Consider the following 25,558-nt stretch of genomic DNA (forward strand, 5'->3'; position numbering starts at 1 on the left):
CCTTCCAAAAGATGGTGACTGCTTCCAGTAGTGGGCAACAACATTTTTGAAAAGTATCTTATGAGAAGCTTAAAGAAGGGATCTTTGTGGGGCTGCAGATCAGACATTTAATGTAAGACAATTTATTTAGTACAATGAATCCAGTGGAAAAAGGGGCTTGGGCTTCATTTAAAGAAGTTGTGGCCAACTTCTTGGGCAACAACAAACATTCAAAGTAAAAAGCCATTGTTAAAACAGCTGCAGTTTTATGAAATTAAGATGTAACATGAATGTAAAGCTTCATGTACTGAAGCAAATCTCGGCAATGTTAGGTCAGTGAAGAACAAGGAGTGTTTCCACCAGGACATCAAGGACTTGAAAAAGAGATACCGGGGAGAATGGAATGCAAACACGATGGCTGAATACTGTTTTACGCTAAAAAGAGAGCACTGGTGAAGGGAGACAATCAAGGAAAAGAAGTTTCAAGAATTTGAAGGGATGAAATTGATGAAGAGGAATTAATGCCATATTAGCAAGTAAGTACATACCATTGTCTACTGTAATGCAGTGTGTTGTAATTTTATACAGTTACAAAATACACAATCTTTAAATTGAACTAAAATAATAGTTTTCTTGTTTAAAAACTTCAGAAGTGATTTTTGATAAAAACCTTGTGATACAGAAAAACTAAAATCAGATTTCAAATCAGCATGAAAAATTACAGTTGTAAAACACTGTTCTGAAAGTTTTAAAATGTTGCATTGTGTTAACTGTTTGAAGATGTCTGTACCAGAACATCACCTAAAATAAACAAATATCTTCAATTTTTTTTTTACAATATCAAACAGTTGTCCTCATAACAGCAGTTGCCTACCTGCTGTGTTGGTGTCTTATCCTTTAATCCAGTAGGTTCCAGGTTCAATCCAGTCAAGCTTTGATATTTTTAATAACCAATAAAAATCCCCTTACTGTATCCCTACACAGAAGCTTCAAAAGCTTGTGTGGTAAATTATAAAAAAAGAATGTGCAAGTTTGTGTGTATACATTAATATGTAGGTGCATCGACACGTACATGAGAACTAGAAAGCATCCACAATAACTTAAAAGCAGCAACGTTTTTAACACAATCTTATTGCACAAAGGACCACTCTATAGGTAACTTTGGGCCTACTTCCCCTCAAATCTACTGATAATGTAAACTTCAAAATTGGAATTCCGACTTATAAGATGCCCTCCCGAGAGTTGAAGTAATCCAGGTACTTGTTTCACACTACTATAACTTTCTTTTTCCTGTTCGGCCTCTGGGAATTACAATTCAGATAATACTTCAGAGGATGATATGTACTGAGTGCAAGTAAAGTGTAGTCTTGTACAACCTCAGTTTGATCATTCCTGAGATGTGTGGTTAATTGAAACCCAACCACCAAAGAACACTGGTATCCACGATCTAGTATTCAAATCCATGTAAAAATAACTGACTTTACTACGACTTGAACGCTGGAACTCTCAACTTCCAAATCAGCTGATTTGGTAAGACGTGTTCACAACTAGACCAACCCGGTGGGGGTTACACTACTATAACTAGAAGTACACATAAATTATGACATTTAACAAGAAAGAATAAATTCAGGCATTTTTATCTAAATTTTTTAACAGAAGTTGTTTATACAATACACCTAATAATTCTCAAAGCCAAAATTTACTAATTATATGAAAATACTTATATTAATGTGAATGCAAAAGGAATTTAATAAGTTCTTAAGATCACTGAAAACTAAAAAATTTAACCATTGGATCTTAAATGGCTGAGGAAATAGCAAGTTTCAAGAAGTAATTTGATAAGACAGCAAAAATCTAGCCTTATACGATGAAATAGCATTTATAATCTCAACTAGCCATTATTACCTTACGCAAAATGCTTAAAAAAATAAATGTATTAAATGAAAAAATGAAACTGTGAAAAATCAATAAGTATTAATCATGCAATCAAAAGCTATCATTAGCATTTTGACCACTATACGAAATTGAAAAAAATTGTGGTTCTATTTATACTATTTTTTTGAGCACAATCAATGTACTGAATTGTATGTAAAAACTTTGTAACGGTTGGCAGGTATGGAAAACAGCAAGAAATTAAAATAAAAGACAACAATTAAAGGAGTAATTTGATAATATGGCAAAGGACTAAGTCAAAATTAGATTTCCATTTCAATAATGGATAACACTAGTGATAAACTAAACTGAATTAACTTGGGCCTTCTTATACATATTTTATTATTTTTATTTTATAATAATTTTAACACTTCACTTATATTAGAAGTTTAAGAAAAAAACTAAAATATATTTTTCAACTTAATTACAAACAATCCACGTTTTCTACCATAACTCTTTTTAAAACATATAAATATGAGTAATAAAGAAATGTGAAACCATCTCATTACATGAATTATGTATATATAATAACTACAGATCACACATTCAAACTTTAATACAGAAATAAAATTAAAAAAATAACGATACACGCTTTGTTTTATATTTTGGAAAAAATCTATGTAAAATATGGTATGTATAAAAGTTAATAAACAGATAAATACAGACGTGTTAATTTTTAAATATACAGTACAAACAGCTGAAGCTTATTAATTTTATATTTATAAAAAGATAGACAGAAAGCAGTTATTAAATTTTTACAATTTATTAATTAGAAAAAAAAATAAATGCAGAAACACACCTGTCTTGAATTCGATGATCTGGTTCCCTGAAAAAAAGAACCATTATTACTATGGGAAATATATGAGAAAAAACCATTTACCATTTAATTTACTATTCCATGCAAACTGAATAATTTATTGAAAACAAACGATTTTATTATTTAACCGTATGACTAGGCAGAAAAAATCTTAATATCGCTGTAATGTAACAGCTTAATATCGCTGTAATGTAACAGCTTAATATCGCTGTAATGTAAAAACTTCATAACAGCTACTTAACTATTTCACAATTTAATCTAATAAGAATTTTTCTTTATATTATAATTAATTTGTATAAATTATTTAGAGTATTTATAAAATAAGTTTAATTTTAAGATATAAATTAACCAGTATATATTTTATTGACCTAAGATAAAACTTAATATGGGTTCGCACTGTCATCTGGTAACACATTGCCTTATTACCCATGTTTATTTTTACATCTTTAGTTTCAATTTAAAAAAAATGAAACATTTCACTTTTTTGTTTTTGAAGTACTTCAAAAATGATATAAAAAAAATTAATACAACCAGAATAAAATTTCTGTATTTTTATAATTTACTTAAAATAGGAATAACAGGTATAGTTTGGTTTTTATTTTTAAATAATTATTAACTTAAAATAATTAAAAGCTAAGCTAATAAAAAATGAAAATAAAATTGAACTTTCCCAACCCAAATGCAATGATAGTTCAAAAAAAAAGAAAAGAAAACCTATTACAAATGCCGAGCATTACATACTGTCAATATACTTTAATTAAATTTAACACTATATTACTATAATTTAAAATAAAATTAATAGATTTCTATTAATAAATTTCTCACATTTCCTCAATAAAATATTGTAATTAAGTGTAAAATACTAACTTTCAATTTGTCATTTGCAAATCAAAATTTAATGAACAATAACAGATATTCAATTCACACCTTTTTGCTTATCATTCAGCAATTAACTTCTCATAGGAAACACAGTGTTTATTATTTTAACAAGGTTATATAAACACTAACCTGCAATTAGGATTTCAAAATTCATCCAAATTTAACATTTGTTTCCTCTTATAACATATAACACTGTAATCTTAACAAAAAGTAAACTTTTGGACTAATAAAAAAATCATTGAAAAATTAAAAATATCTTTCTCAAAAGCAGAACCCTGTTAGCCAGAATACTTTCTTATTTACTGAGAATTGGGCAGATGAGTGAAGTTCATATAACCTGTGACACATAAAATATGTATACAATGCAATTATAAAAATACTGAAAATATACTCCACTTAGAATTTATGTTAAGAGATATTTATTGCATCTTAGAAGTAAACACTCTGATTGCACAATGCAATTTTCGATGGTTAATTATGTATTTATTGTTTTACGTTAAGCGTAAAAATCAATGACTATTAATTTTTTTAATGATATTCTGATTAACCTGGGTTCTACCACATTTTTAAATTCCATAAAGCAATTCGCATAAGGAGGTACACTGGTTATACACTATTATATGTAACAATCTGTACATAATTTGAATACACCTATTTAATGTAATCAATAAATATGTCAAAATTCTGACTGTAGAGTGATAATACTTTTCACAATTTCAAGTAACTTATCTTAAGGACATAAAAATTTTAAAGTTAATAATTTAATAAATAAACAATAAAACTATTTTAAATAAAATGAATGTAATGCAAAGGCAACTGTAATGAATGTGATACACTATCACTATTTACTACATGTATTTATATTTTACAGCTATTTTATTTTAGAACAATATACTGTTTTTAAGTATTTAATGATACATAATAAAAGACCAAACTGTTAACTGTTTCATAATAAATTGGGTTGGGAAATCAAGTACCTGTCCCGTGCGCGACGGGGGCTGGGTCGGCGGGGGGGAGGCCCTGAGTTACGGCTACGTCCCTGGCCCCGCCAGATATCACTCCCGCGAGGCGTCCCCCGCGCTTTCTCTACAGAGACTCTGCAACAATAAGTCGTTTCATTTCACTTACTTGTCATACCACGAACGACGGCGATTGGTTCCGTATCTATCACCACCACGCCTGGCTGTGCCTCTTGCATGCTCCACTATTACCCTAGAAAAAACAATAAATACGACATCGCAACACCTCTCAATTCATCACCTTTAACTTAAGCACTCTACAACCTCTCTTTACCTTACTGCTGCATGAATTACAACAGTAAAGTCAGAAACCTTTCACAGAGCAATACTCGGGTTCCCAATGATGGGCATTTGACAATTCTGAGGGAGAATATTAAATCAAAATTGAAAATTTACAATATAATATTGGTAGTTAATAGCTCATTTTTCTGCAATAATCATTAATATTGTTTAATATAAACTCTTAAAACTTGTTAAATAAAATGATCAAACGAAAAAATTTAAATCACCACTATATTAATGAAAAAATATAAACAGAAATTTAAGAGTACAATATTTAAGAGTAATTCAATTTTTAACATATTCATAGATTTTACCCTTTGATGAGTACAGTACAGTCAGCAGAAGCAAACACACTATCTACTATTTCAACTGTACAATGGAAAAAGGGAATGTTCAAGACAATCATCAACCTCAGGAATTTGACTATTTTAATAGTACCTAAATATTACGGATTGATTTTTAATTATCTGTTAATATTAATTTCTTAATAAGTTTATTAATTTTTTGGTCATTATAACAATTTCTAAATACCCTTGTTTGTTTAATATAAAAATTGTTTGTGATTTTGGGGTAAAATCATCCATTATAAAGAAATCAACAAAGTTTCATTCAGAAAGTGGGCCTGATCACACTAGCAAATAATACTACAATCTCATAGTAAAGTAAAAATGCATTCCTTGAATCAAATATCAATAATTTATCATCAAAACACGTGGAACTAAAGTATAGCTACTAGTATTCAAAACAACCCAATCAGTTTCTTTACTGTTATCATAACCAAATTCCAATATTTATCGCATTTTCACAGAATAAAAATAACAAAAAAATAATAAGAAAAATTATTTTACAGAATTTCAGTTGACTATTTTTTGTGAAAGAATTTTCCAAGAGCAACAATCTGATCTCTTCACTCATCAAAGGGTACAACAAATTGGTTTTAAGATGTAGTTAATTTGGAAGTAATACCTTCTTTAAAAGAAAAAAGGTAGGATGTCCTAATCACCTCTTAAAGATTCTCAATAGACAAAAATTTCATTGAACAATTTCTTCAAGTAAAATTATTTCATGACTAATGGACCCATCAACTGCCCGCAAGTATTGCATACAATTAAAAGGTTACATATAATCCATTCATACTTTCATGCAGCCGTTCTTTATCTCAGCACAAATACGATTTGTCCAGTCAAGCCATCTCAACATCATCAACATATAAAATCAAGTGCCCATCCAAAGCCAGAATGCAAACGTTGCGGCCCCATAAGTTCGTCACATCGGTTGCAGGCAACCAGATTATACAAAAGACTGCAACATCACTTTATTACATAAAAAGCATTATAATCTAATAGAAAAATAAAGGAAACAAAACACAAAAAAAGAATTAAAAACAATTTCTGAAATAATTATTATATTAATTGCTTATAAAACTACTTTTGAAGAAAAAGACTGAAATAGCTAACGGTGAACTGATCAGATTTATCAAATTTGTTATTAAATTAAGATTCTTCAACATATAAAAGAACCACATATATGGACTAAAATAAATAAATGTATAATTTAAAGTATATAATCGATACTAATTTCATGTCATATAGAAAATACTTTCCTTCAATATAGTGGAATACAAAAATATCCAAGTAAAAAAAGCAACATTTCACAATGGGAAAAATATAAAAAAAACCTTTTTTTCCAGTGAAATGTATATATTGCTTAGACAAATATTATTAAGTACAGAATTCAATAATTTGATCAACATGCAAATATCATTCTGACATTCATATTTTGGATAAAACATTTACAGAAAAGTTAAGTTGAATAAATGCATGAACATATAATGCCAAACAGATCTTGTTCCCTAATATATTTCCAGTCATTCCATACATCAAATGTTAATGCACAGTACCGTATATGTATATGCAAATGTAGTTTTGTCACAGCTTTTAAATGTTCTACCTTAATACTCCAAGAAAACAATTATGATCAAACAAAAAAGCTTACAAGATTATTATTCTGTAACAAGTTCTACAGCAGCACAATTTATCTTAACCATTTGTTTAACAATTGAATAAGGGGGAAAATTTGTTAAAAACCATTAATAACCCAATTAAAACATAAATTATGAACATATTTCTAACAGAAAATATTTTCTATTGCTAATCCAGCTCAATAATGAAAATTCCAGTTTTTTTTTATAAAAATTCTGTCTATGATGAAATATAGATGAAAATATAATAAGGGTTTTTCCCGGTCTATTGGTTCCAGTAAACTGTCAGGGCACTACTACCATTTCAAATATATCCATGCACTGAAGAGGAAAAGCAGTAGCTTGACATATTAGTTCCTAACAATTAACTGTCATAAATAAATATTGAAATGTTTATTATAACAATGGTTTCTAACCACAGTCACAGCACATTACTGCATAAGTTCTTTATGCGCATGCTATTGTGATTTTTTTAATTTTAAATACGGACATGCTTAACATATATGAAAAGACTGGATGTACTACTATTCAATTCATGGCTCAGATTTTGTTTTAAGATAGTTTTTAAAAGTATAGAAAGTTCCACATCATACTGCAGACATATATAATCAATTAAAATAGTGCCATTAAAGATACTAAAATGCAAGATATTGCAGCCTAACTTGGCTTTGTTAATACGCAGTGAAATCCTACGATAATGCAAGAATCTTTCTTAAACATGTAGGTTAAATAAGCAAGTTCTAGAATCTCACTGCATATGATAATATAGAAGATATCCATTAAAAGAAAGGAAATTAAAAAAAATATTCAGTTTAATATATATGAATTTTGAAATGTAATATAAGGCATCCTGAGCAAGTCAACAGGATCTCTAGGTGGACAATTGCTTACTTTAAAAAAAATCATACATTTTTGGCATGACCATAAAACATGTACTAGGCTATATAATTTAAAATAAGTATCAGAAATTAAGCAAGAGAAGAGATTGAAAAATATGCAAGTTTTTTAATCAGTATAATTTCTTTTTGATAAACTCATCTAATAGTAAGGATAGAGAATTATTTCAGTCATGAAATATTCATAGCCCAAACCTACAAATAAAAGGGGATCATTATATAAATCAACTGAAAAAAGAACTTAATTATAGAAATAAACTAGAGGTGAAAAAATCATATAATGAAAGAATGGCGTGCTAAAGTAGGAGAAAGAAAAAAAAGGATTAAAATAAAACGTTGGTTATTACTGGAATCATGTAGCTGGAGTAATTGTAACTGAAGTAATGCAACCTTCTTAGTCTCAGAGACATAGCCTGACCTTTTTCTTAAATTTTATTCTTAAAAAAACTGATGCCACAGAGAAACAACAGACAAAACATTCAAATGTTCAACATTTACTGTCTTACAAGTCTATCAGTTGTGTGGAGAAGGAATCAAATGTGAAAACTTTGAGTAGAAAATATTAGGGAAATGAAATGCAACAGAAAGGAGGATTAAGATCACTAAAGTACATTATGATTAAAAGAAATTTATAGTAAAATTTGAAGAAAGCAGCATGAAATAATAAATAAGACATCAAAAGTAGACTGGCATAAGCTAAAGCTTTTGTCATATAACAATTGCTAATATCAATAGAAGATTTTTATTTTAAATTCTTAAGGGCTCTACTGAATATAGCACGCTACTTTATGAAAGCAAAATAAACAAAAAACTTTTAAGATCTGAAGATGGAAGAAAAACAACAATCTTAGAAGAATGTTGAAAGCAGGCAATGAGAGTTTAAAGTGAATTACAGAGAAATTTATGTTAACATCTTGCAAGAATGTCTGGGTTAGCAGACCAGAGTATTGGGTCATACAGAATAGTGTATATAGAAAATCTAATAAAAAAAAAAGATTAAAAAATAAACATGATTTGAGGATAAATTTTAGTAGTTTATATTAATAGTAAAGAATGATTAGTACTTTAAAACCATAAATTAAAAAAACAACAACAAAATAACATGATTTTTATTCCAAAGTTTCTAAGGACAATGAAGAAAATTATTAACAACCCATAGGTAGTTCTATCATTTATTATTTCAAAATCAAAAAATCCAATTTAATTTTAAACTCTATTTTCAGTTTAACTGCAATAACTTTTCAAGAAAAACTGGAATGCTCATGCATGTACACAGCTATTAAAATTTCTTTTCCTTTTTCTTAATTTTAACAGCTAACAAAACATGCTGACATGTACAATAAACATCAAGAAAATTCTTTTGGTAAACAGTTTCATCACTGTATAAATTAACTAGCAATTTACTTCTTAAATTCTGAATACATGCCCATCATCCACTGAATATTTACATTTCTCTGAAATTAAACTGCAACAAAATGTTGTACAAACAATTTTATGAAACTGACTATTAATAAATGTTAATAGTCAGATACCTTGGATGACATCAATATATTTTGACAGAAAAACTTATGACATGAAATTAGTAATCAGATTAGCAAGCATATTCAGATGAAGGTACTAACAATTTTTTTAAATGGGAATCTTTTAACTCTTTAACATATCGTAATTTATAAAGAATGCTAAAACATTCATTATAAATATAGACACAAAAAAGATTATTACTAAAATGATTCATTTTAACTTGAAACTGATATTAAATTTTCTTTAAAAAATACTACTAATAATAAATAAAACCTACCATAATCACTTATTTTCTTCAATAAAAAAAAAAAAAAAAACATTAAGGGCTGTCAAGTTTCAAAACTAGGCGACATTAACATTTTCTCTATTTATATTGAAAATAACAAAAAAAAGCAAGTGCCATTCTAAAAGTGTTATTAGTTTTCTAAAAAATGTTACTTTGAGTCTTTTGAAACCAGATAACCCAAATTTACAATCTTACAGGACACTAAAACATCCCTAACACGTGCTTAAAATTTGTACTTAGAGCAGCTAGCTGCATTCCTTATGAAACCCAGAAGCCAGCCAATGATTTTTTTATTAAATCTTAAATGGCAAGTGGTGCAAAAACACACACTATCATAAAGGCAAAACTTACTAGCACATCCTGCTTTAATAACAGTTTTTTAATATATTCACACAAGCATGTGAATAAAACAATAAAAAAATTAAATTACTACTGTCTTTTAAAACCCAATGTTTTCGTAACTAAATTTTATTTAATCTAATGCCACAGATTTGATCAATTAACAAACAAATATTTAATGAAAAAACAAATTTTAACATCCACGATCACTGTTGCTTGCAGATTTTATTTCACAAAAAGCATTTTGACCAAAGATTTTAAATTTATAAGGATTTTTCGATTAAACTGTTTTCAATAAACAGTTACAACTTGCAACATCATTATAAAATCAAGAAAAATAGTATAAATACTAGTACCTTGTTAACTATCTATATATAAATTAATTGGCAATTTACATTACACTGATAAATTAATAAGCAACCAATATAACCACACTGAATTAGATTTATGTCTACAACAAATGCTGATATTTCTCTTAGGAGGAAAATAAATATATACCAAAGGAAAAAAAAATTCCAGTTCAAATACACTGCTTCACAATTATTTGAGGATTCTGGTGTTAAAAGTGATATCAACAAATAGAATATCTCCATTCATTTCTGAGGGCAGAAATTCATTCATTCCTATTTTTAACAAAAACATACACACAAAAAGAAGCAATAGAAAACACTTCTTTTTCTTAAGGTTTTTTTTTTTTTACTTTGATCAGTAGAATCATAACTATAGAGCCTTCACACTTTTTATATTCAACCTGTATATTTAACATATTTTTTTTACATATTCTTTTTTTTATTACATATTATTCATATTGTGATTAATTTTTTCTGCAACTTGATATACCTTTAGCTGATTTTGAAATGTGTCATACATTTCAGATGTGCTTAAAAGTTTTTACAGTTTTGAAGAACACAATTAATAAAATTCCTAGATAATTTTTTTTTCTTTAACTAACAACTTTCAATATCAGTAAGATTAATTAAAAAATCAAGAAGAAAAAAGATCTACTCTATAAAATTTACCTTGAGGTAATTATGTTACAGTAATAGCAATAGTTAGGTTCTATCAGTATTTATCTATAGCGAAAGAAGAAAAACAAATACACTTATCAGTAGACACAGTTCATAATGCTAAAAAGGTTATCAATAACTAGCAAATGCATTTGATTAAATTTTAAATGCGTTACATTCTATCATAAAAAATACCCATTCAGGGCTGTAAAAATATTTTTATGTTTTAGTGTCCTTGATACTACCTTGACTAACTAAAGCTTGTAAATGATTATAAATTTAAAAATTAAATTACGATGTTCAAAAGTATTTAAATAGTTGAAATCATTTACATGCAATAGTATCACAATGACAGTAATAAACAGATTTTTTAAAAGTAATGAGTGGTATGGAAATTATCTTACCTTTCTCCAAGTAATTCTTTGCCATTTAATTCATAAACGGCATCATCAGCATCTCTATAATCATCAAATTCCTGTAAGCAATTTTAAAAAGTAAAATTACATTAATATTGTAGTAATCTATTAACTGATAAGGATAAAAAAGAAATTAAAAACAGAGCGGCTTAATATTTAACTTAAACATTCAATTAATAAACAAAAGAGTGAATATTTCTTATGTTATGATTATGTACTTTTATACTAAAATAAAATGGAAAAACAAAATTAATTCTTTAAGGACCATTTACATGATTAATTGTCGACTGAAAAAATGCTAAAATAACTATGATCTTTTTACAAATTCTACAAATATTTTTATAAATAATCAGAAACCAATAGTTATAGCACTATTATAAAAACTTCTGATTATAAGTTTTTACTGAACCCTTGAAAATAAGGCATATATGCAGTTAGGGTTACAAATATGTTACCATAATATAAATGGTAAAGTCATTACTGTAAGTATGCAAGCCATACCACCATAATAAGTAATATGGAAAGAACTTTTTTGATCCTGAAGAAAGTGTTATAAAAAAAATTGAATTCCAATTATGAGTAACACTTCACACACACACACACACACACACACACACACACACACACACACACATGCAGCAACTGGTGCATTGCAATGCACGTGCATGCAAAACAATCACTCTTTGTACAGGTACAGAAGTACATTATATGATAAATTACACAATGTAATTGATAAATTACATACATGATAAATTCACACACATCAAAGAAAATAATATAACTTTCAAATAAGAGCACCACACACGCACATAGTTAATTTTATATACTACAAAATACTTCAATCTCAAAATTTGCATTTATTCTGCACTTCAAAATATTAGCAAGTACAACAGAAATTCATAATTAGCAGTAGATAGCAGCAGCATATAATTTAAAATGACAAAAGTTGTACAGTAATTTTTCACCATTAAAAATATATTTGTAAACTGAAAATTCATCCTAGAAAATTGGTCACAGAGGTGTCTCCATGGAGGAGAAGCTTCATTGTCTATCTTTTAACTATACAATATACAAACACACCACACCCTGCACACATATATACTTCCTCTAATGAAAGTAATCTCATACAACATAAAGAAATTATATACAATATATTTGTAAACTGAAAATTCATCCTAGAAAATAGGTCACAGAGGTGTCTCCATGGATGAGAAGCTTCATTGTCTATCTTTTAACTATACAATATACACACTTACACCACACCCTGCACACATATATACTTCCTCTAATGAAAGTAATCTCATACTACATAAACAAATTAAATACAATAATTGTGATTACATCCTCAGATTATGTTTAATTATTTTTTTCTAATTCAACTAATTTCATCTTAAGTAAACCAGTCATTATCTTCATTTAAAGGTGAAGAGCCTGGAACATTACATAATATTAAAAAAAAAAATTGAAATAATTTAGTTTAATATTAAATTTACTGTAACTTACTATAAAAGAAACTACATAATTCTATGAGTTATTAGGTACTTACTGAGTACAACTATAAAACGGCAAAGGAGAGACTGAGAGAGGAACATTAGAAAAATGTACTTAAAACAATGTGGAGTATGTATTAGTAAGGAAATATCTTCTTTTCTTTTTTTACTGATTTCAAAAAACCGTAGGAACACCCATAAGAATTACAAAATGGGTTCCTTTCATAATAAAATGATACAATTTTGTTTGCAAATATCCAGTGAACAGATATTGATTAAATATCAATCAATTTTAAGAATGAAAAATAACTGTCGATTTCATGCCTAACTCTACCGGTTTAGTGGAATGTTAAGGGAGATTTTAAGAATGGTTTTGTGCCAAAAACAGTACGCTTTCAATTATTAACACCAATTTGTAAAATGCCATAAATGGAAAAATGTAATTAATATATATATTGTCAAATATTAGTACTTACAATAAAACCGTACCCATTCTTGAGTAGGACATCGCGAGTGCGGCCATAACCTTTGAAAAATCTCTCTATGTCTCTCTCTCTGACGCCGTACGGGAGGCCCCCGACATACACTCGTGAACCTACCATGCTGCAATGAACAAAGTCTAAAATGAGAATGGAGTTAATAACTTACCACAAATGCAAATCCATTCTTCATTGCCACTTCCTTGATTCTACCATATTTCCGGAAGAATCTCTCAAGGTCGCGTTCTCTCACACGATATGTAAGGCCACCAACGAATACTCTGGTGCCCATTCTTAAAGGAAATAAAATAAGCTATCAGCGATATGCCATTCTCCTTAGAATAAGGGCATTAAAATTTAAAGAATCTACAAATATCTACAAAATTCTTTTTACTATCTGGTAGTCATCAATAAAAAAACAAAAAACAAACACTTGATTAAAAGTACTACCAGATAGCAATAAAGTGACTAATTAATAACTACTGCGTAAATTAACTACTACATACCATCAGGATAAATTAATGAAATACAATTAAGAAAATTCTGAAGACTAAATTTAAAATCGAGATTTGCTGCAAACTAATAACAATTAACAATAAAACCTAAAAGAGTAATTTTTATATATAGACAGATTTACCATAAATAAATATATTGTTTTTGAGTACATAATTTTTTTTCTATTTAATTTGAAATAAATGAATCATACTTGTTAAACTACCTAACACTATTTATTCTAAATATACAATAAACTAAAAATTAGGCCAACAGTAACTGTAGACATCAAATATTTATTTCTAATACTTATCTTTGCTTAAAATTACTATAACCATTTAGTTTGTGTTAAAATTGCCTGAACTAAAAGAAAAATTAATATCATAATTGAGATAATTAAAATAGTAGTTTGAGTTAATCCCACACTACAATTAATGTTATCGGAAACTTAAGATTGACCATAACTAAAGAATATTATTCATTAATTGATGTCATACTCATAACCATTTTACTATTTAGACTAGTTTTTGCAAACCATTGTTGTCCCAGAAAATAAAACTACAGGATCTCTTGCCTAATAGCAAGTTTACAAGTTGCCTTAAGCTTGTATTATAAATTAGCTACCCAAAGATTCACTAACTGTATTTGTTGGTGCATTGCTTATGTGAAACAGATGGAAAACCTTTACTGCAAACCTATATTTTATTCACACACACATATATGTTTTTTTTTTCTGTAGGAGACAAATTCAGAGTTGAAACAATTTGCTGTTTCAAATTGTTTTTACTTTTAATGGATCACTTTAGTTCATTTGTTTTTTGGCAAGTTCTTTCTTTTCTTGCTGATTTGTTGTTTTTCAGCTTTTCTTTTTTGCCAGTAATTTCTAAGGGTTTCAAATCTTCTTGCCCTTTCTTGTTCAGAGTACACCCGGCTTATTGTTTTCTTGGGTTTTGATAGGAATCTTGTTTCTTTATTTTTTAATTTCTCATAGTTTTCACTTTTAGGTTTTCATGGGTTATGTCTAATTCCTCCATGTCTTTCTGTACCTCGTATAACCAGTTCGGTCTGCTTTTCTTGTTCCAGAAAAGTTCAATTATCAGTCTGATAAGTCTGGTCTCTACCATTCTGAAAATATGTCCTAGAAAGGAAATTATCTTCTTTCTAAATTTATTAGTTATCGGGATGACCGTTTTGTAAATCTCTGTTTGGAATATTTCTCCAAATCCAGTCTTTTTTAATGTTTTTCCCGATGCATAGTCGTAGAATATGCATCGCGTCTTTCAATCTTTTCCAGTTTGTCAGTAAACCTTGTCTGGTACGGTCCAAATATGGTTTTGCATCCGTAAAGTATTTCTGGTTGGATAACTGAGTTATGTAATGTTTTATTTTTGTGTTTATGGACATGCATATTTTGTTATGGATGTTTTGTGTTTTTATTGTGGCTTTGAGAAATATCTGCTTTGTTTTATATTAACCAGCCAACATTACTTTAACCTCATTTATTAAGAACTGATATGCTAAACAAAAACCAGTATATGGAAAACCATTTATCACAATTAAATAAGGATGCACATGACATTTGACAGCAGAAAATTAGAAACTTGTCAATTTTCTTGAAAATTAATAGTTTTCACATTTAATTTTCTACTTTATAGAAATTTCAACATTTTTGAACTGGTTTACATACATGAAGGGGTAATGTCCAGACATTTTTCTGAATGAAGTGAAGAGGGTTGAGGTTAATAGGCATGTTACCAAAGGCATCACACATATAATGATCAACCACCTGGACGTTCATGAATCCAGGCCCTTCTACCTTCCCATATGTCAATAATGCCAACAGCTATGATTTTACACATCAAAATCAAATACATTTATTAAAAATGAACGAGGAGGTATATATTAATAATGTTACCTGTAACATGTCTTATCTCACACTCCAAAAAAGGTGTTTACATTCGTAGATATTTTTACTGCAAAGATAATGCTCAAATTACTCAATTATACCAATTAGCCTACTGCCCTTTCGTTATCTCCTGTGATACTTTTATCATAATTAACAGTTTAGGATCTTTTTTGTTATTACCTCCCTTTTCTTTTTCCTGTTTAGCCTCTAATAACCTTTCAGATAATACTTCAGAGGATAAAGAAGGATGATATGTATGAGTGTAAATGTCTTGTACAGTCTTAGTTCGACCATTCTTGAGATCTATGGTTAATTGAAGCCCAACCACCAAAGAACACTGGTATCCACAATGTGTAAAAATAACTGACTTTAGTAGGACTTGAACACTGTAACTCTTGATTCCAAATCAGCTGAATTAGAAAGAAGCATTCATCACTAGACCAACCTGGTGGGGTTGTTACCTCCCTACTTTTTTTGTTTTTATTCAATTCATTCATATTTGCATGAAATTTAATTATCAATGTCAATTTTGGTGGGGAAATGCATTTTTAATTGTAGAAGTCAACTTATAAATATAATCTAATCAAACTTAACCTAAGCTTGCTAACTTGACTAATTTTATCATTAATATTACAATTTGCTACCTTCCAACCAAGTCCCTTTCTGATCGGGTTTTCCTTACAGCACTTTCGTTTTTTACAAACCAACAATCATTTTTTGAATGAATTTTCATAGGCATTTTGTGTTCTCATCTTACATATTCTGGTCTTATGAATGAAATATAAAAAATGGTTTCTCCATATCAAAATGAAGTGAATGTTTTAAGCATTTTCCAGATTCATAATAAAAAATATTACAAAAATTGGGGGGGGGGGGGGGAAATAACAGAAAAGTACCACAGTATGTTTTGAGCTAAACATTCCAAGGATAAAATTTTATACAATTTTTTTTAATCCCACAAGTTTTTAGTAACATAGCACTTTCAACTGTAGGGGGTTGAGATAATAGATTTGATACTTTTGATACACATCAATCTCAACACCCCCTCACAGGTTACATCTGCCAAATAAAATTCAATTAATTTAATGAGGTACTAAAATCAACTTCCATAATTACTTTTCCAGTCAAAAAATATCCAACCTTCCATTACAGATATTACAAATGATAAAAATTATTTTACAAGGAAGATGATTTGAGATAACAAAAAGTACCAACAATTTTATCTTTCTACTATTTAAAATTATATAATAGGCTAATATATAGTTTTTTTTTTTTCAAATTATTTGTAGTTACTGGTGGGAAGGGGGATTAATTTTATTATTTTCTAACATCTACGTGAAACAAATATAAAAATCAACTTAGCTTGAAAGAATAACCACCAAAGCAAGGTTTTTCTTCTATATATCTCAAAATAAAATTTGGTCTGTGGATAATTAGTAATAATGGAATTCATGTAAAATTTCTTACACATAAGACATGATACAATAATCATACAGACACTATAATCTTAATGCATTTTGAAGTAAATGAGAACAATCTGCAACATAAATCTCTGAAATAGAATAAAATTTAAAAAAACCTTTGTTTTATGTCAATTTGGATAAATGCTAAATACAGCAATTGTTAAAAATGAATAAGCACGCAGAAAGGATGCTTTAAGTAGGGCATGGCAGATTTAACTCACACCTAACAAATTAACAAAATCCCGAAAGTGAAGGCAATTTTGAGGTACAGCAATCTAAAATTGTCCTCTGCTAACTGTTTAATAGTGTGGTGCTACATAACAGATGTAACATGTGGTAAAACTTTGCATATTAGCAGAATAAGTTAATAGCCAATTAGTATATTCTCTGCGGTCTGTCAATAACATGTAACGTTATTAATATACAAACATCTACATGATACTAATAACCCTGCAACTGCATAATGGCGACTAGGACTAAACTTTTTTTTTTCGGTTAGTAGTGATTTTTTTTTTCAATTTACTTTTTCGAAGGTTTGCATTGCCTTTTCATTCAACGGTTATATAGAATACAAAATATGAGAAAAAAAATATACCGTATTTAATTGAACACTTTGTCAATGAAAATAATTAATTAGCAGTTAATCGAAATGTTTTTACGGCTGAAAGATTTTATCCCACAACCACAATCACTTTTATAAAGCAAATTACATTATTTAAGCACGTTTTGGATTCTGAATTTTGACGACCCACCAACATAAATTAGTCAAAAGATGTCAAATATTAATCCCAAAATCGTTAGAAAAGTCACGAAGAAATCTGTATGAACACCACACCCCAAAATAAATAACACTTTGCAATTGCAGCAACTTTATACCCAATGACTAGATAAGATATATATAAACACCTTAAACGTTCCGCTTATAAAAATTGTAAGTGAATAATGAAATAGTATTCCCATCTGAAAATTAATTTGCTTGCTTGCTTGCTTGGCGGAACTAAAGATCACTATAGTGATTACTTTAGAAATAACAGAATATCACACAACTAAAAGTAAAAAATCATATAAAGCTATTAATACTTACCTAAATTGCACTGGATAATCTAAATAGAATTCCCTTCAACCAAGTGAAATATCAACTTGCATACGGATGAAACGTGTAACATTGGCAGCATCAAAATGGCGGTAACCGAAAGTAGACGAAATGAAGTTTGGGGTTTACAGGAGTGACAACAAAACTTAAACTCGCATCCAAAGAGCTATCGAGCAGAAAATTTCGATGATGTGTACGATTAGGATAGTCAGCAGGAGGGAATTATGAAAAATTTCTTAAAGCCGGAGAAATTGTTTTAACCAAATAAAAAAAACCCACCATAAGTAAAAAATACGCATTTTTTAATTCTCCTTTTAATGTTAACTTTTTTTAAATCAGCTCAAAATTAAAATAACTTACTAACCCTCAATTTGGAGCTCCCTTCAAAAAATTATTTAATTTAAATAATATTTTTAATGGAGGTTGTAAAGTCGGTTTTATTTTTAAATAGTTTATATTTTTTAACACATGTTTATTTAAAATAGAGTTTACAAAAAACCATTATACTCAAGAAAATCAATCTACTTCCTATCAACATACTAAAGAAACTCATTCTTAATTTTTACACATACATACACATGCTATACTGATAAATATTTTCAAATTGTTTATATTTTTGAAAAAAGAATCTTCTACCTTAATTATATGTAAATAACTTGAATATGTTAGAAATTAACCACAAAATGAACAAAATAATTGAAATCAATTTATTTTGTGAAGAAAAGGTGTCAAAAAATTTATTTTTTTAATTAATAATAAATATGTAAGAGTTGAGTTGAGAACTCCTACTTATGAAAACAGTTAATAAAACTAAGCTAATTTTCTAAATAGGTGTTTACCACACAGAATTATCCCTTAAAAATCAAACTGTTGTTAATACATATTTTTAATTATGTATGTTACCTACTAGTAATGTAAAGGTCAACTCAAAAATAAAGAAAACCAAATTGTTAAACTTTGAGCTGAATAAACCTATACTATAATGTTAGTGGTTAAAATGCTATTTAGCTTAATATAAGGCATAAATAGTATTAACTTATAAAGGCTGTTTTTCGTTAGTAATTATTATATCTGATACTTATAATACTGTTAATTTAATTAATATTAACTGATTATATTAAATATCATAATTTGTTCTTGTTGAATATCTGTTATGTTTGAAATTACTTAGTAACAGTTAAATGAAATGATGGGCTGACTAAAGTGGTTGTGTTTATTTTCTCTAAGTTCTCTTGATTTTGTATTAAAAACAATTGCTTTTATATTCTTGTAACTAGTACAATTTTTTTAAACATAATAAATTAACTTGTGTTCAAATTTACATAGGCTGTCTTAAAGTATCTTATTATAGGGATTTAGTACATTCATAATAGCCATAATTTATTTTATTTCAAATGTAATACTTTAATTCTTAGTTAATTATTGATAATTTATTGGTCACAATTCTTTAAGTTATAATAATTTCTATGTTGTTTAATTCCATATCTAACAACCAATTAGTAAAAATGAGTTGACAAAAGTTTTTTGAATAGGCTGAACTTTCTCAAAAATTTAAATATTTAACAACTTAGAATCTCAAAATGAAATGTGTCTAATTATCAAGAATAATTTAATGCTACGATTGTATTGTTTCTATTACATTAATTTAAATGTACTATTTGAATACTGAATTACAAATTTGAATTAATGTAAGAAAATTGTTGATTTTAAGTGTTTCATAGGCAGTATAAGATGCAATAAAAACACTACTTTATGTTGAGTCAGATATAAACTTTGCGTATTACATTTTTAAACATCGATGTCAGAGTTAAGTACCGCCTAGTTAAAGATTGTATCTCAACCACTTTAGAATATCTTTATCAGACGAGAAAGATGGAAGATTTAAGGATGTAATCGTGCTTTTCCAAGCAGTACCGATTCCATCCTTGAGTCAGTTCAGATTTTACGCTATTCTTCCGATAAAAGAAAAAAAGTTTCCAGTTTTGAGGAATTCTGAAAACTACAAAAATTATCTCAGAATAGCTCACTTAAAATTAAATATTCCATTTTGATGGTTCGCACTTGCCGCAACTTAGTTCAGTATATCTAAGAGATAAATAGAATAGAATTAAGTTCGTAATTACAATGTTTAAATGACAATTACTACAAGCTTCATTGTTTTGGAAAAAGAAAACATGGAATAGGAGTAGTACGTCAACATCCGACTGATTTTTGAACGCACCCGGCGTGGCTAGCCGGTGAGTCTATAGTCTTGATGGCATACCGCATTTATTGTTGTTTTGACGTGTGCAAAATGAAGCTTTATAAAACTTTTTGCTATTGATTTTGAATGTAATATTTATCTTAAATATCATTCTCATTTATTCTTAATATTTTTGCGCTTATCATTAAGTTTCTGCGTTTTATGTTTTTATAAAAACTGTTTGGGTTCAAGGCTAAGAAATGGCGGCCAAGCAAAGTATGGATCTTAAAGCTAGATGTAAAATATATCAGCTGTTGGCGTTTGCCAGTAAAATTATGTCATCGTTTCAATTGCTGTTGTTCCCTAATCCTTATTTTATGAACCGAGAAATGGGATAATTGTTCTAGTTACCGTTAGGGAAGTGGTGATGTTTGATGAATATCTAATCGAAAATACTTCTTTTTAAAGAAGTTCTATTAATATTTATTTAAAAACTGGGACTAATTTAATTGAGCTTTAGGTAGGCTAACGGATTTTCCTAAACATGTTTCAATACGTAGTGGAATGTGTGGAGTCTCGATAGTGTGCAATTATACGCTTATAGGTTACAATGCCGTTGATATACAATAATTTAAGAGGAGGATTTCTGAATACTGTATTTCAAAATAATTCGTCTATAGAATGATTAGCAGGTTTGTATATTCACTTTTGAGCGTATAACTAATATCATAATGTTAAACATGTTTAGCGTCATGATATGAATTAGATTTTGAGAAGACGGTTTTATTATTAGTTAGGTAAACCCTTGTCATTTTCTAATTACGATTATATATTACTTTTTATTATTTGATAAGTGACTATATTCGCGTATTTTTTGTTCATACTTTTGGATGTAAAATTATTAGCAGAAGTGAAACTCTAAATGATGCAGGTTAAGCTACTTTATTTTTGCTCGTTATTTAATCGTTAGGTATTTGTTTTTATTATTAATTTCGTTAGCGAGACATTCAAGAAAAATGTGAGTTTTGGCTAGTTTTAAATTATTTCACGTTTATAATTAATTTGGTGTATAAATACTACTGTTCTGGTTGTATTAAATACAGGAATTTTTTTGTAATGAATAAGAATTGATTTTTTATCTATTTTCTATAGGAGTTCAAGCATAACTTCTTTGCAAAGTGCATTATTTTAGTTTAGTTGTGTTCATTAAAAAAATCAATTGTAAGTATGAAAATTTAGTGAAGCGGGGAAGGAGGTCTATATTTACTTGTGTTCTATGCACTGCAGAACCTATAAGTTTTACACATTTAAACAAGAGCTGCATTAAGTTTTACCCATGAAGGTGTTCATTTTTCTGTCTGCATGTATTTATGTTAGTTGTAGTAATGCTTTTTAAAGTCATTCAATATCCAATAACATTTCAAACATGTTTTTATCTTGTTGAACCAAAAATGTTGATTATCATGAATTTAATAATTTATGGGTTTTTTAAAATTAATCATTGAATGGGCTTATATGTAATAAATTTTCACTCATGAACCTGTTTGTAAACTTATTTTGCTAGGTTTGTTACAACTGTTACTGTTTTGCATAACATGTCAATCCTATCACCCTGACAACATTTTTTTGAATTTTCCAGATTGGTTTGAAAATCAGCAGTTTTCTTAGTGTGTTGAACATACATTTTGAGAATTAAATGAAATGAAAGATTTTGATTTATTGTCCTTGTAAGAGCTGTAAAAGGTACCAATCTTTAAAATTGTAGCCGTACTTTAAATTTTGCCTTGTTTCTTTCTTGTGTCTTCTAACATGCTGCAATAGAAATCTGTTTGTGCCAGTTTTATCTTTAATATTTTGCACCTTGTGACCAGAGTTAACAGAGCATGAAATGATTTATTGAAAATACATGTGTTTGTAATTAATTTTTTAAATTAAAATGTGTTTACTTTGTTTAGTGAAATTTTAAATTGAAAAACCATGTGTACTATCTAATATTTAAGGATGAAAGCAAGAAAAACATTTTATTATTTGACAAAGCTAAATTCCTGTTACTGAGATTATACATTTCTTGGAAAATGACAATGTAATAATCTCTGGTATTTTGTTGAACTTATTTCACAAGAGATAACGTGAGTAATAAAATTTTCATTATGCTGGTTATTGGTTATTCCCCGTTATGAGCAAGCCTTAGAAGAATCTTGTAACATTTTAAATATAAAGAAATGCCAAGTTTATAATTATTTACTAAGTAAGATTATTTAAAAGATGATTTAAGGAAATTCTTTTATAAATAGTGGAAGATGAAAGAATTGTTACAACAAAATATTGTTCCATCAATTAATTTTCTTTAATAAGTCTCCTGGTTATGGTGTGAAAAATAAAAGCATCTGTTTAATTTTTTTGTTCTTAGACATGAAAAAAGTCATCAAAATATTACTGAGTAGATGAATTCAAGGTAAACTCAAGTTTTCTGTATGCGTGTTTAAGATTTACTTGTGTATCAGTTAATGCTTTCAAAAATGTTATTTTATTCTGTTTTGATTTAATTCATTTACCTTCACTTTTTTTGTATCATTATTTCAAATATATTAATTTAGACTTTAATAACTTATTTCTTCATTCAATTCATACTTTCTGATTCTGCTCTGATAGGATAATTAAGATTTACCTTGAAATGGTTTCATGGTTTTTCTTGATCGTTACAGTTTGTTCAGTTTCTTTTTGTTTTCAGAGATGTGTGGTAATTGAACTGTAACTACCTAAATACACCAGTGTCTATAGTGATTGATAACGTAGTAATATGTTTGTATTGTTTGCTTGTACTATCTTTTATTTAATTTTTTTTTGATAGAGGTTTCTGAATATTATTATTTAAAAAGTACACTTTTACCAGTTAGTAGTAATTGGAGTGGGTGGATTTTGTCTGATTATGGAATGTCTTTGCAGACTGCTCATCAATATTAACTGTTTTTATATTATTTTTTACTTTTTTCTTGTTTTATGTAATCTCATGTAAAATAATGTTAACATAAAAATTGTGGTGTTGCAAAGTTGATTTTAAAGTTGTAAAATACCAAAAATGTCATGAAGAATATTGTAATTTCCACGATTATAATTTATTTAGATTTTAGGATCGAATAATTTTTCATGCTAAACATTTTTGATCATGTTTTCTTCAATTCTGTATTAAGGTAGTTTGTATTAATAGATTTTCTAAGGTAGATAGTACAAACACAGTGAAAAAGAGACTATTAAATTGATATCTACTGCCATATTGTATTAAGTTGTGTGTTTCATATTTTGTCCCAATTCTGATTTTTCTTTCTTTTTTTTATGTTCTTTACATGTTTATTTACATCTGGATTTGTCTATAAAAATCAAAGCTCCTTGTAAGTGCTCATTTGTCAGTAAGGTATTCTTTTTCCTTTGAAGCTGAAGAATAAAAAAAAAAAAATGTAACCCAAGGTTCTTTTTTTAAAGTAAATTAAGAAATATTTAAAAAAAAATTGTTCTGATTGTTCTGCAGCAGGTTTCAGAGTTGTAAATTTAGTTGTTTAAATATTAAAGTAGTTCTTAATCTATTATAATTATAATTAAAAAGTGAATCCTTTTTTAAGAAATTGTTTACCTTGTTTTAATAATGAAAAATATTACCTTAAGAAATAGTCGCAAGCTATTAGCAATAAAACTTCAATTGGAAGTTTTATCCACTTTCCTGGAGTCAGGAAGTGGTGACCCCATCATCCAGCATATTTCTACTATGTGCTTCAAGCAGCCAATAACATGTCCTGTTCTTATTTACATTCCTCAATTATTCTTTTATATTAAAGGAAGAATATTCCAAATTGCAGTTAATTTTTTCACTGGTGAAATTTTAACAAAAAGTTTCCATTGAAAAATTTAAAGGTTAATTGTTTTCTTGGAATTTCTCCCAAACTACCATGATTTTTTTGTATTTTAAGTAATTAATTGCTTTTAATGGCATCTAAAAAGACTCTTTAATGACCAATGGCTAAATATAAACTTATACTCAGAATTCAATTGGTTGAGGAGAGGTAGAGATGTGTTTCATACTTTTTGTGATGTATGTAAAAAAACATTTTGAATTTGACAATATAGGCCGAAAGGCAGTGACCGCACAATTAAGGAAAACAAGAAAGCAATGTAATGAAATGGTTAAGATAATGAATTTTCAGCCTTCACTGAAGACTTTTTTATCTCCCAGTGGTACTTCAACTCAGCAGACTAAACATTTTATCAACAGTTGTGAGAACGGTGATAGTGACATCTGCGTGTTCTTTGCCTTGATTTTCTGATCAGAATAATAGCAATTCAGTAGAAAATGATACATTTGAATCCTCAATGTCATTTATGCATAATGACAACACAATTACTTTTTTTGTTATAAAGATGTTTCTAAGGCAGAGATTATGTGGGTTCTCAATGTTGTACACAACAAGTTATCCATAAGTTCATGTGAAGAAAATGGTGCAACTTTTAAAATTATGTTTCCTGATAGTTGTATAATGTCAAAATTCCAGCTTGGTGCTACAAAATGCTCTTATGTCATTAATGATCACCTTGCACCATATTTTGATGGCATTCTGTAACTACACTAGAATAATACTGACGAAGTAGTTTTCAAGTAAATGTTAATAATATTTGTTTTCTGTATAAAATAACGTGTTCTATTTTAGTTTTCTTATCTGTATTACTTTTAATCACAGTGATTTTAGTTTTCCCTTAATTGTAATCATACATATATTCTTTGTTAAGTTGAAATCTGTGTTTCTTAGCATTTTTTTTGCAAACCAAGTTATTAAATAATGCTTTTTTTTACTTTGCAATGAAATTTACTGAAATAATTTATCACAAAAAATAGCCTAATTTTAAATGTATATTGTAAAAAAAATCATTAAAAAATAAACTTTAAAAATGAATGTAATGATAATAAAAAAAAGTGTGAATTGGGTGGGCTGCTGTGGGGATGGTAGAAACTGCCGAAAAAGAAAATATCTATATATTTCGTGGAGTAAATGGCAATAGCATAATGTTGTGAGCATCAGGAAATTTTTACTAAATTTGTCAGGAAATATAAA

At 28.2% G+C, this 25,558-nt stretch overlaps 2 protein-coding genes across 10 annotated transcripts in view; one reads left to right on the plus strand and one right to left on the minus strand.

The window, feature by feature from the left end:
* The window catches only part of B52 (serine and arginine rich splicing factor B52), a 40,634-nt gene extending 22,235 nt beyond the window's left edge, over positions 1 to 18,399 (minus strand). For 2 of the 7 annotated variants that reach the window (XM_075371833.1, XM_075371828.1), the window contains exons 1-5: positions 18,269 to 18,399; positions 13,321 to 13,447; positions 11,343 to 11,413; positions 4,585 to 4,704; positions 2,711 to 2,737 (exon numbers count right to left, since the gene is read on the minus strand). In XM_075371833.1, coding sequence (XP_075227948.1) covers positions 2,711 to 2,737; positions 4,585 to 4,704; positions 11,343 to 11,413; positions 13,321 to 13,446 — 344 coding nt within the window. In that variant the 5' untranslated portion in view covers position 13,447; positions 18,269 to 18,399. Of the gene's footprint in view, positions 1 to 2,710; positions 2,738 to 4,584; positions 4,705 to 4,735; positions 4,820 to 11,342; positions 11,414 to 13,320; positions 13,448 to 13,492; positions 13,617 to 18,268 lie in introns of all 7 variants that reach the window. The other 5 variants (XM_075371835.1, XM_075371831.1, XM_075371834.1 and 2 more) reach the window with 3 other exon arrangements.
* A 2,303-nt stretch (positions 18,400 to 20,702) lies between these two features.
* Ino80 (chromatin-remodeling ATPase INO80) overlaps positions 20,703 to 25,558 on the plus strand; it is a 98,950-nt gene continuing 94,094 nt past the window's right edge. The window contains exon 1 of one of the 3 annotated variants that reach the window (XM_075371573.1): positions 20,703 to 21,151. The gene's annotated coding sequence lies outside the window, so the exon portion shown is untranslated. Of the gene's footprint in view, positions 21,152 to 22,180; positions 22,203 to 25,558 lie in introns of those variants that run through there. The other 2 variants (XM_075371570.1, XM_075371572.1) reach the window with 2 other exon arrangements.

Source organism: Lycorma delicatula, chromosome 7 (genome assembly GCF_047948215.1).
Source record: "Lycorma delicatula isolate Av1 chromosome 7, ASM4794821v1, whole genome shotgun sequence".
Taxonomy (NCBI): Eukaryota; Metazoa; Arthropoda; class Insecta; order Hemiptera; family Fulgoridae; genus Lycorma; species Lycorma delicatula.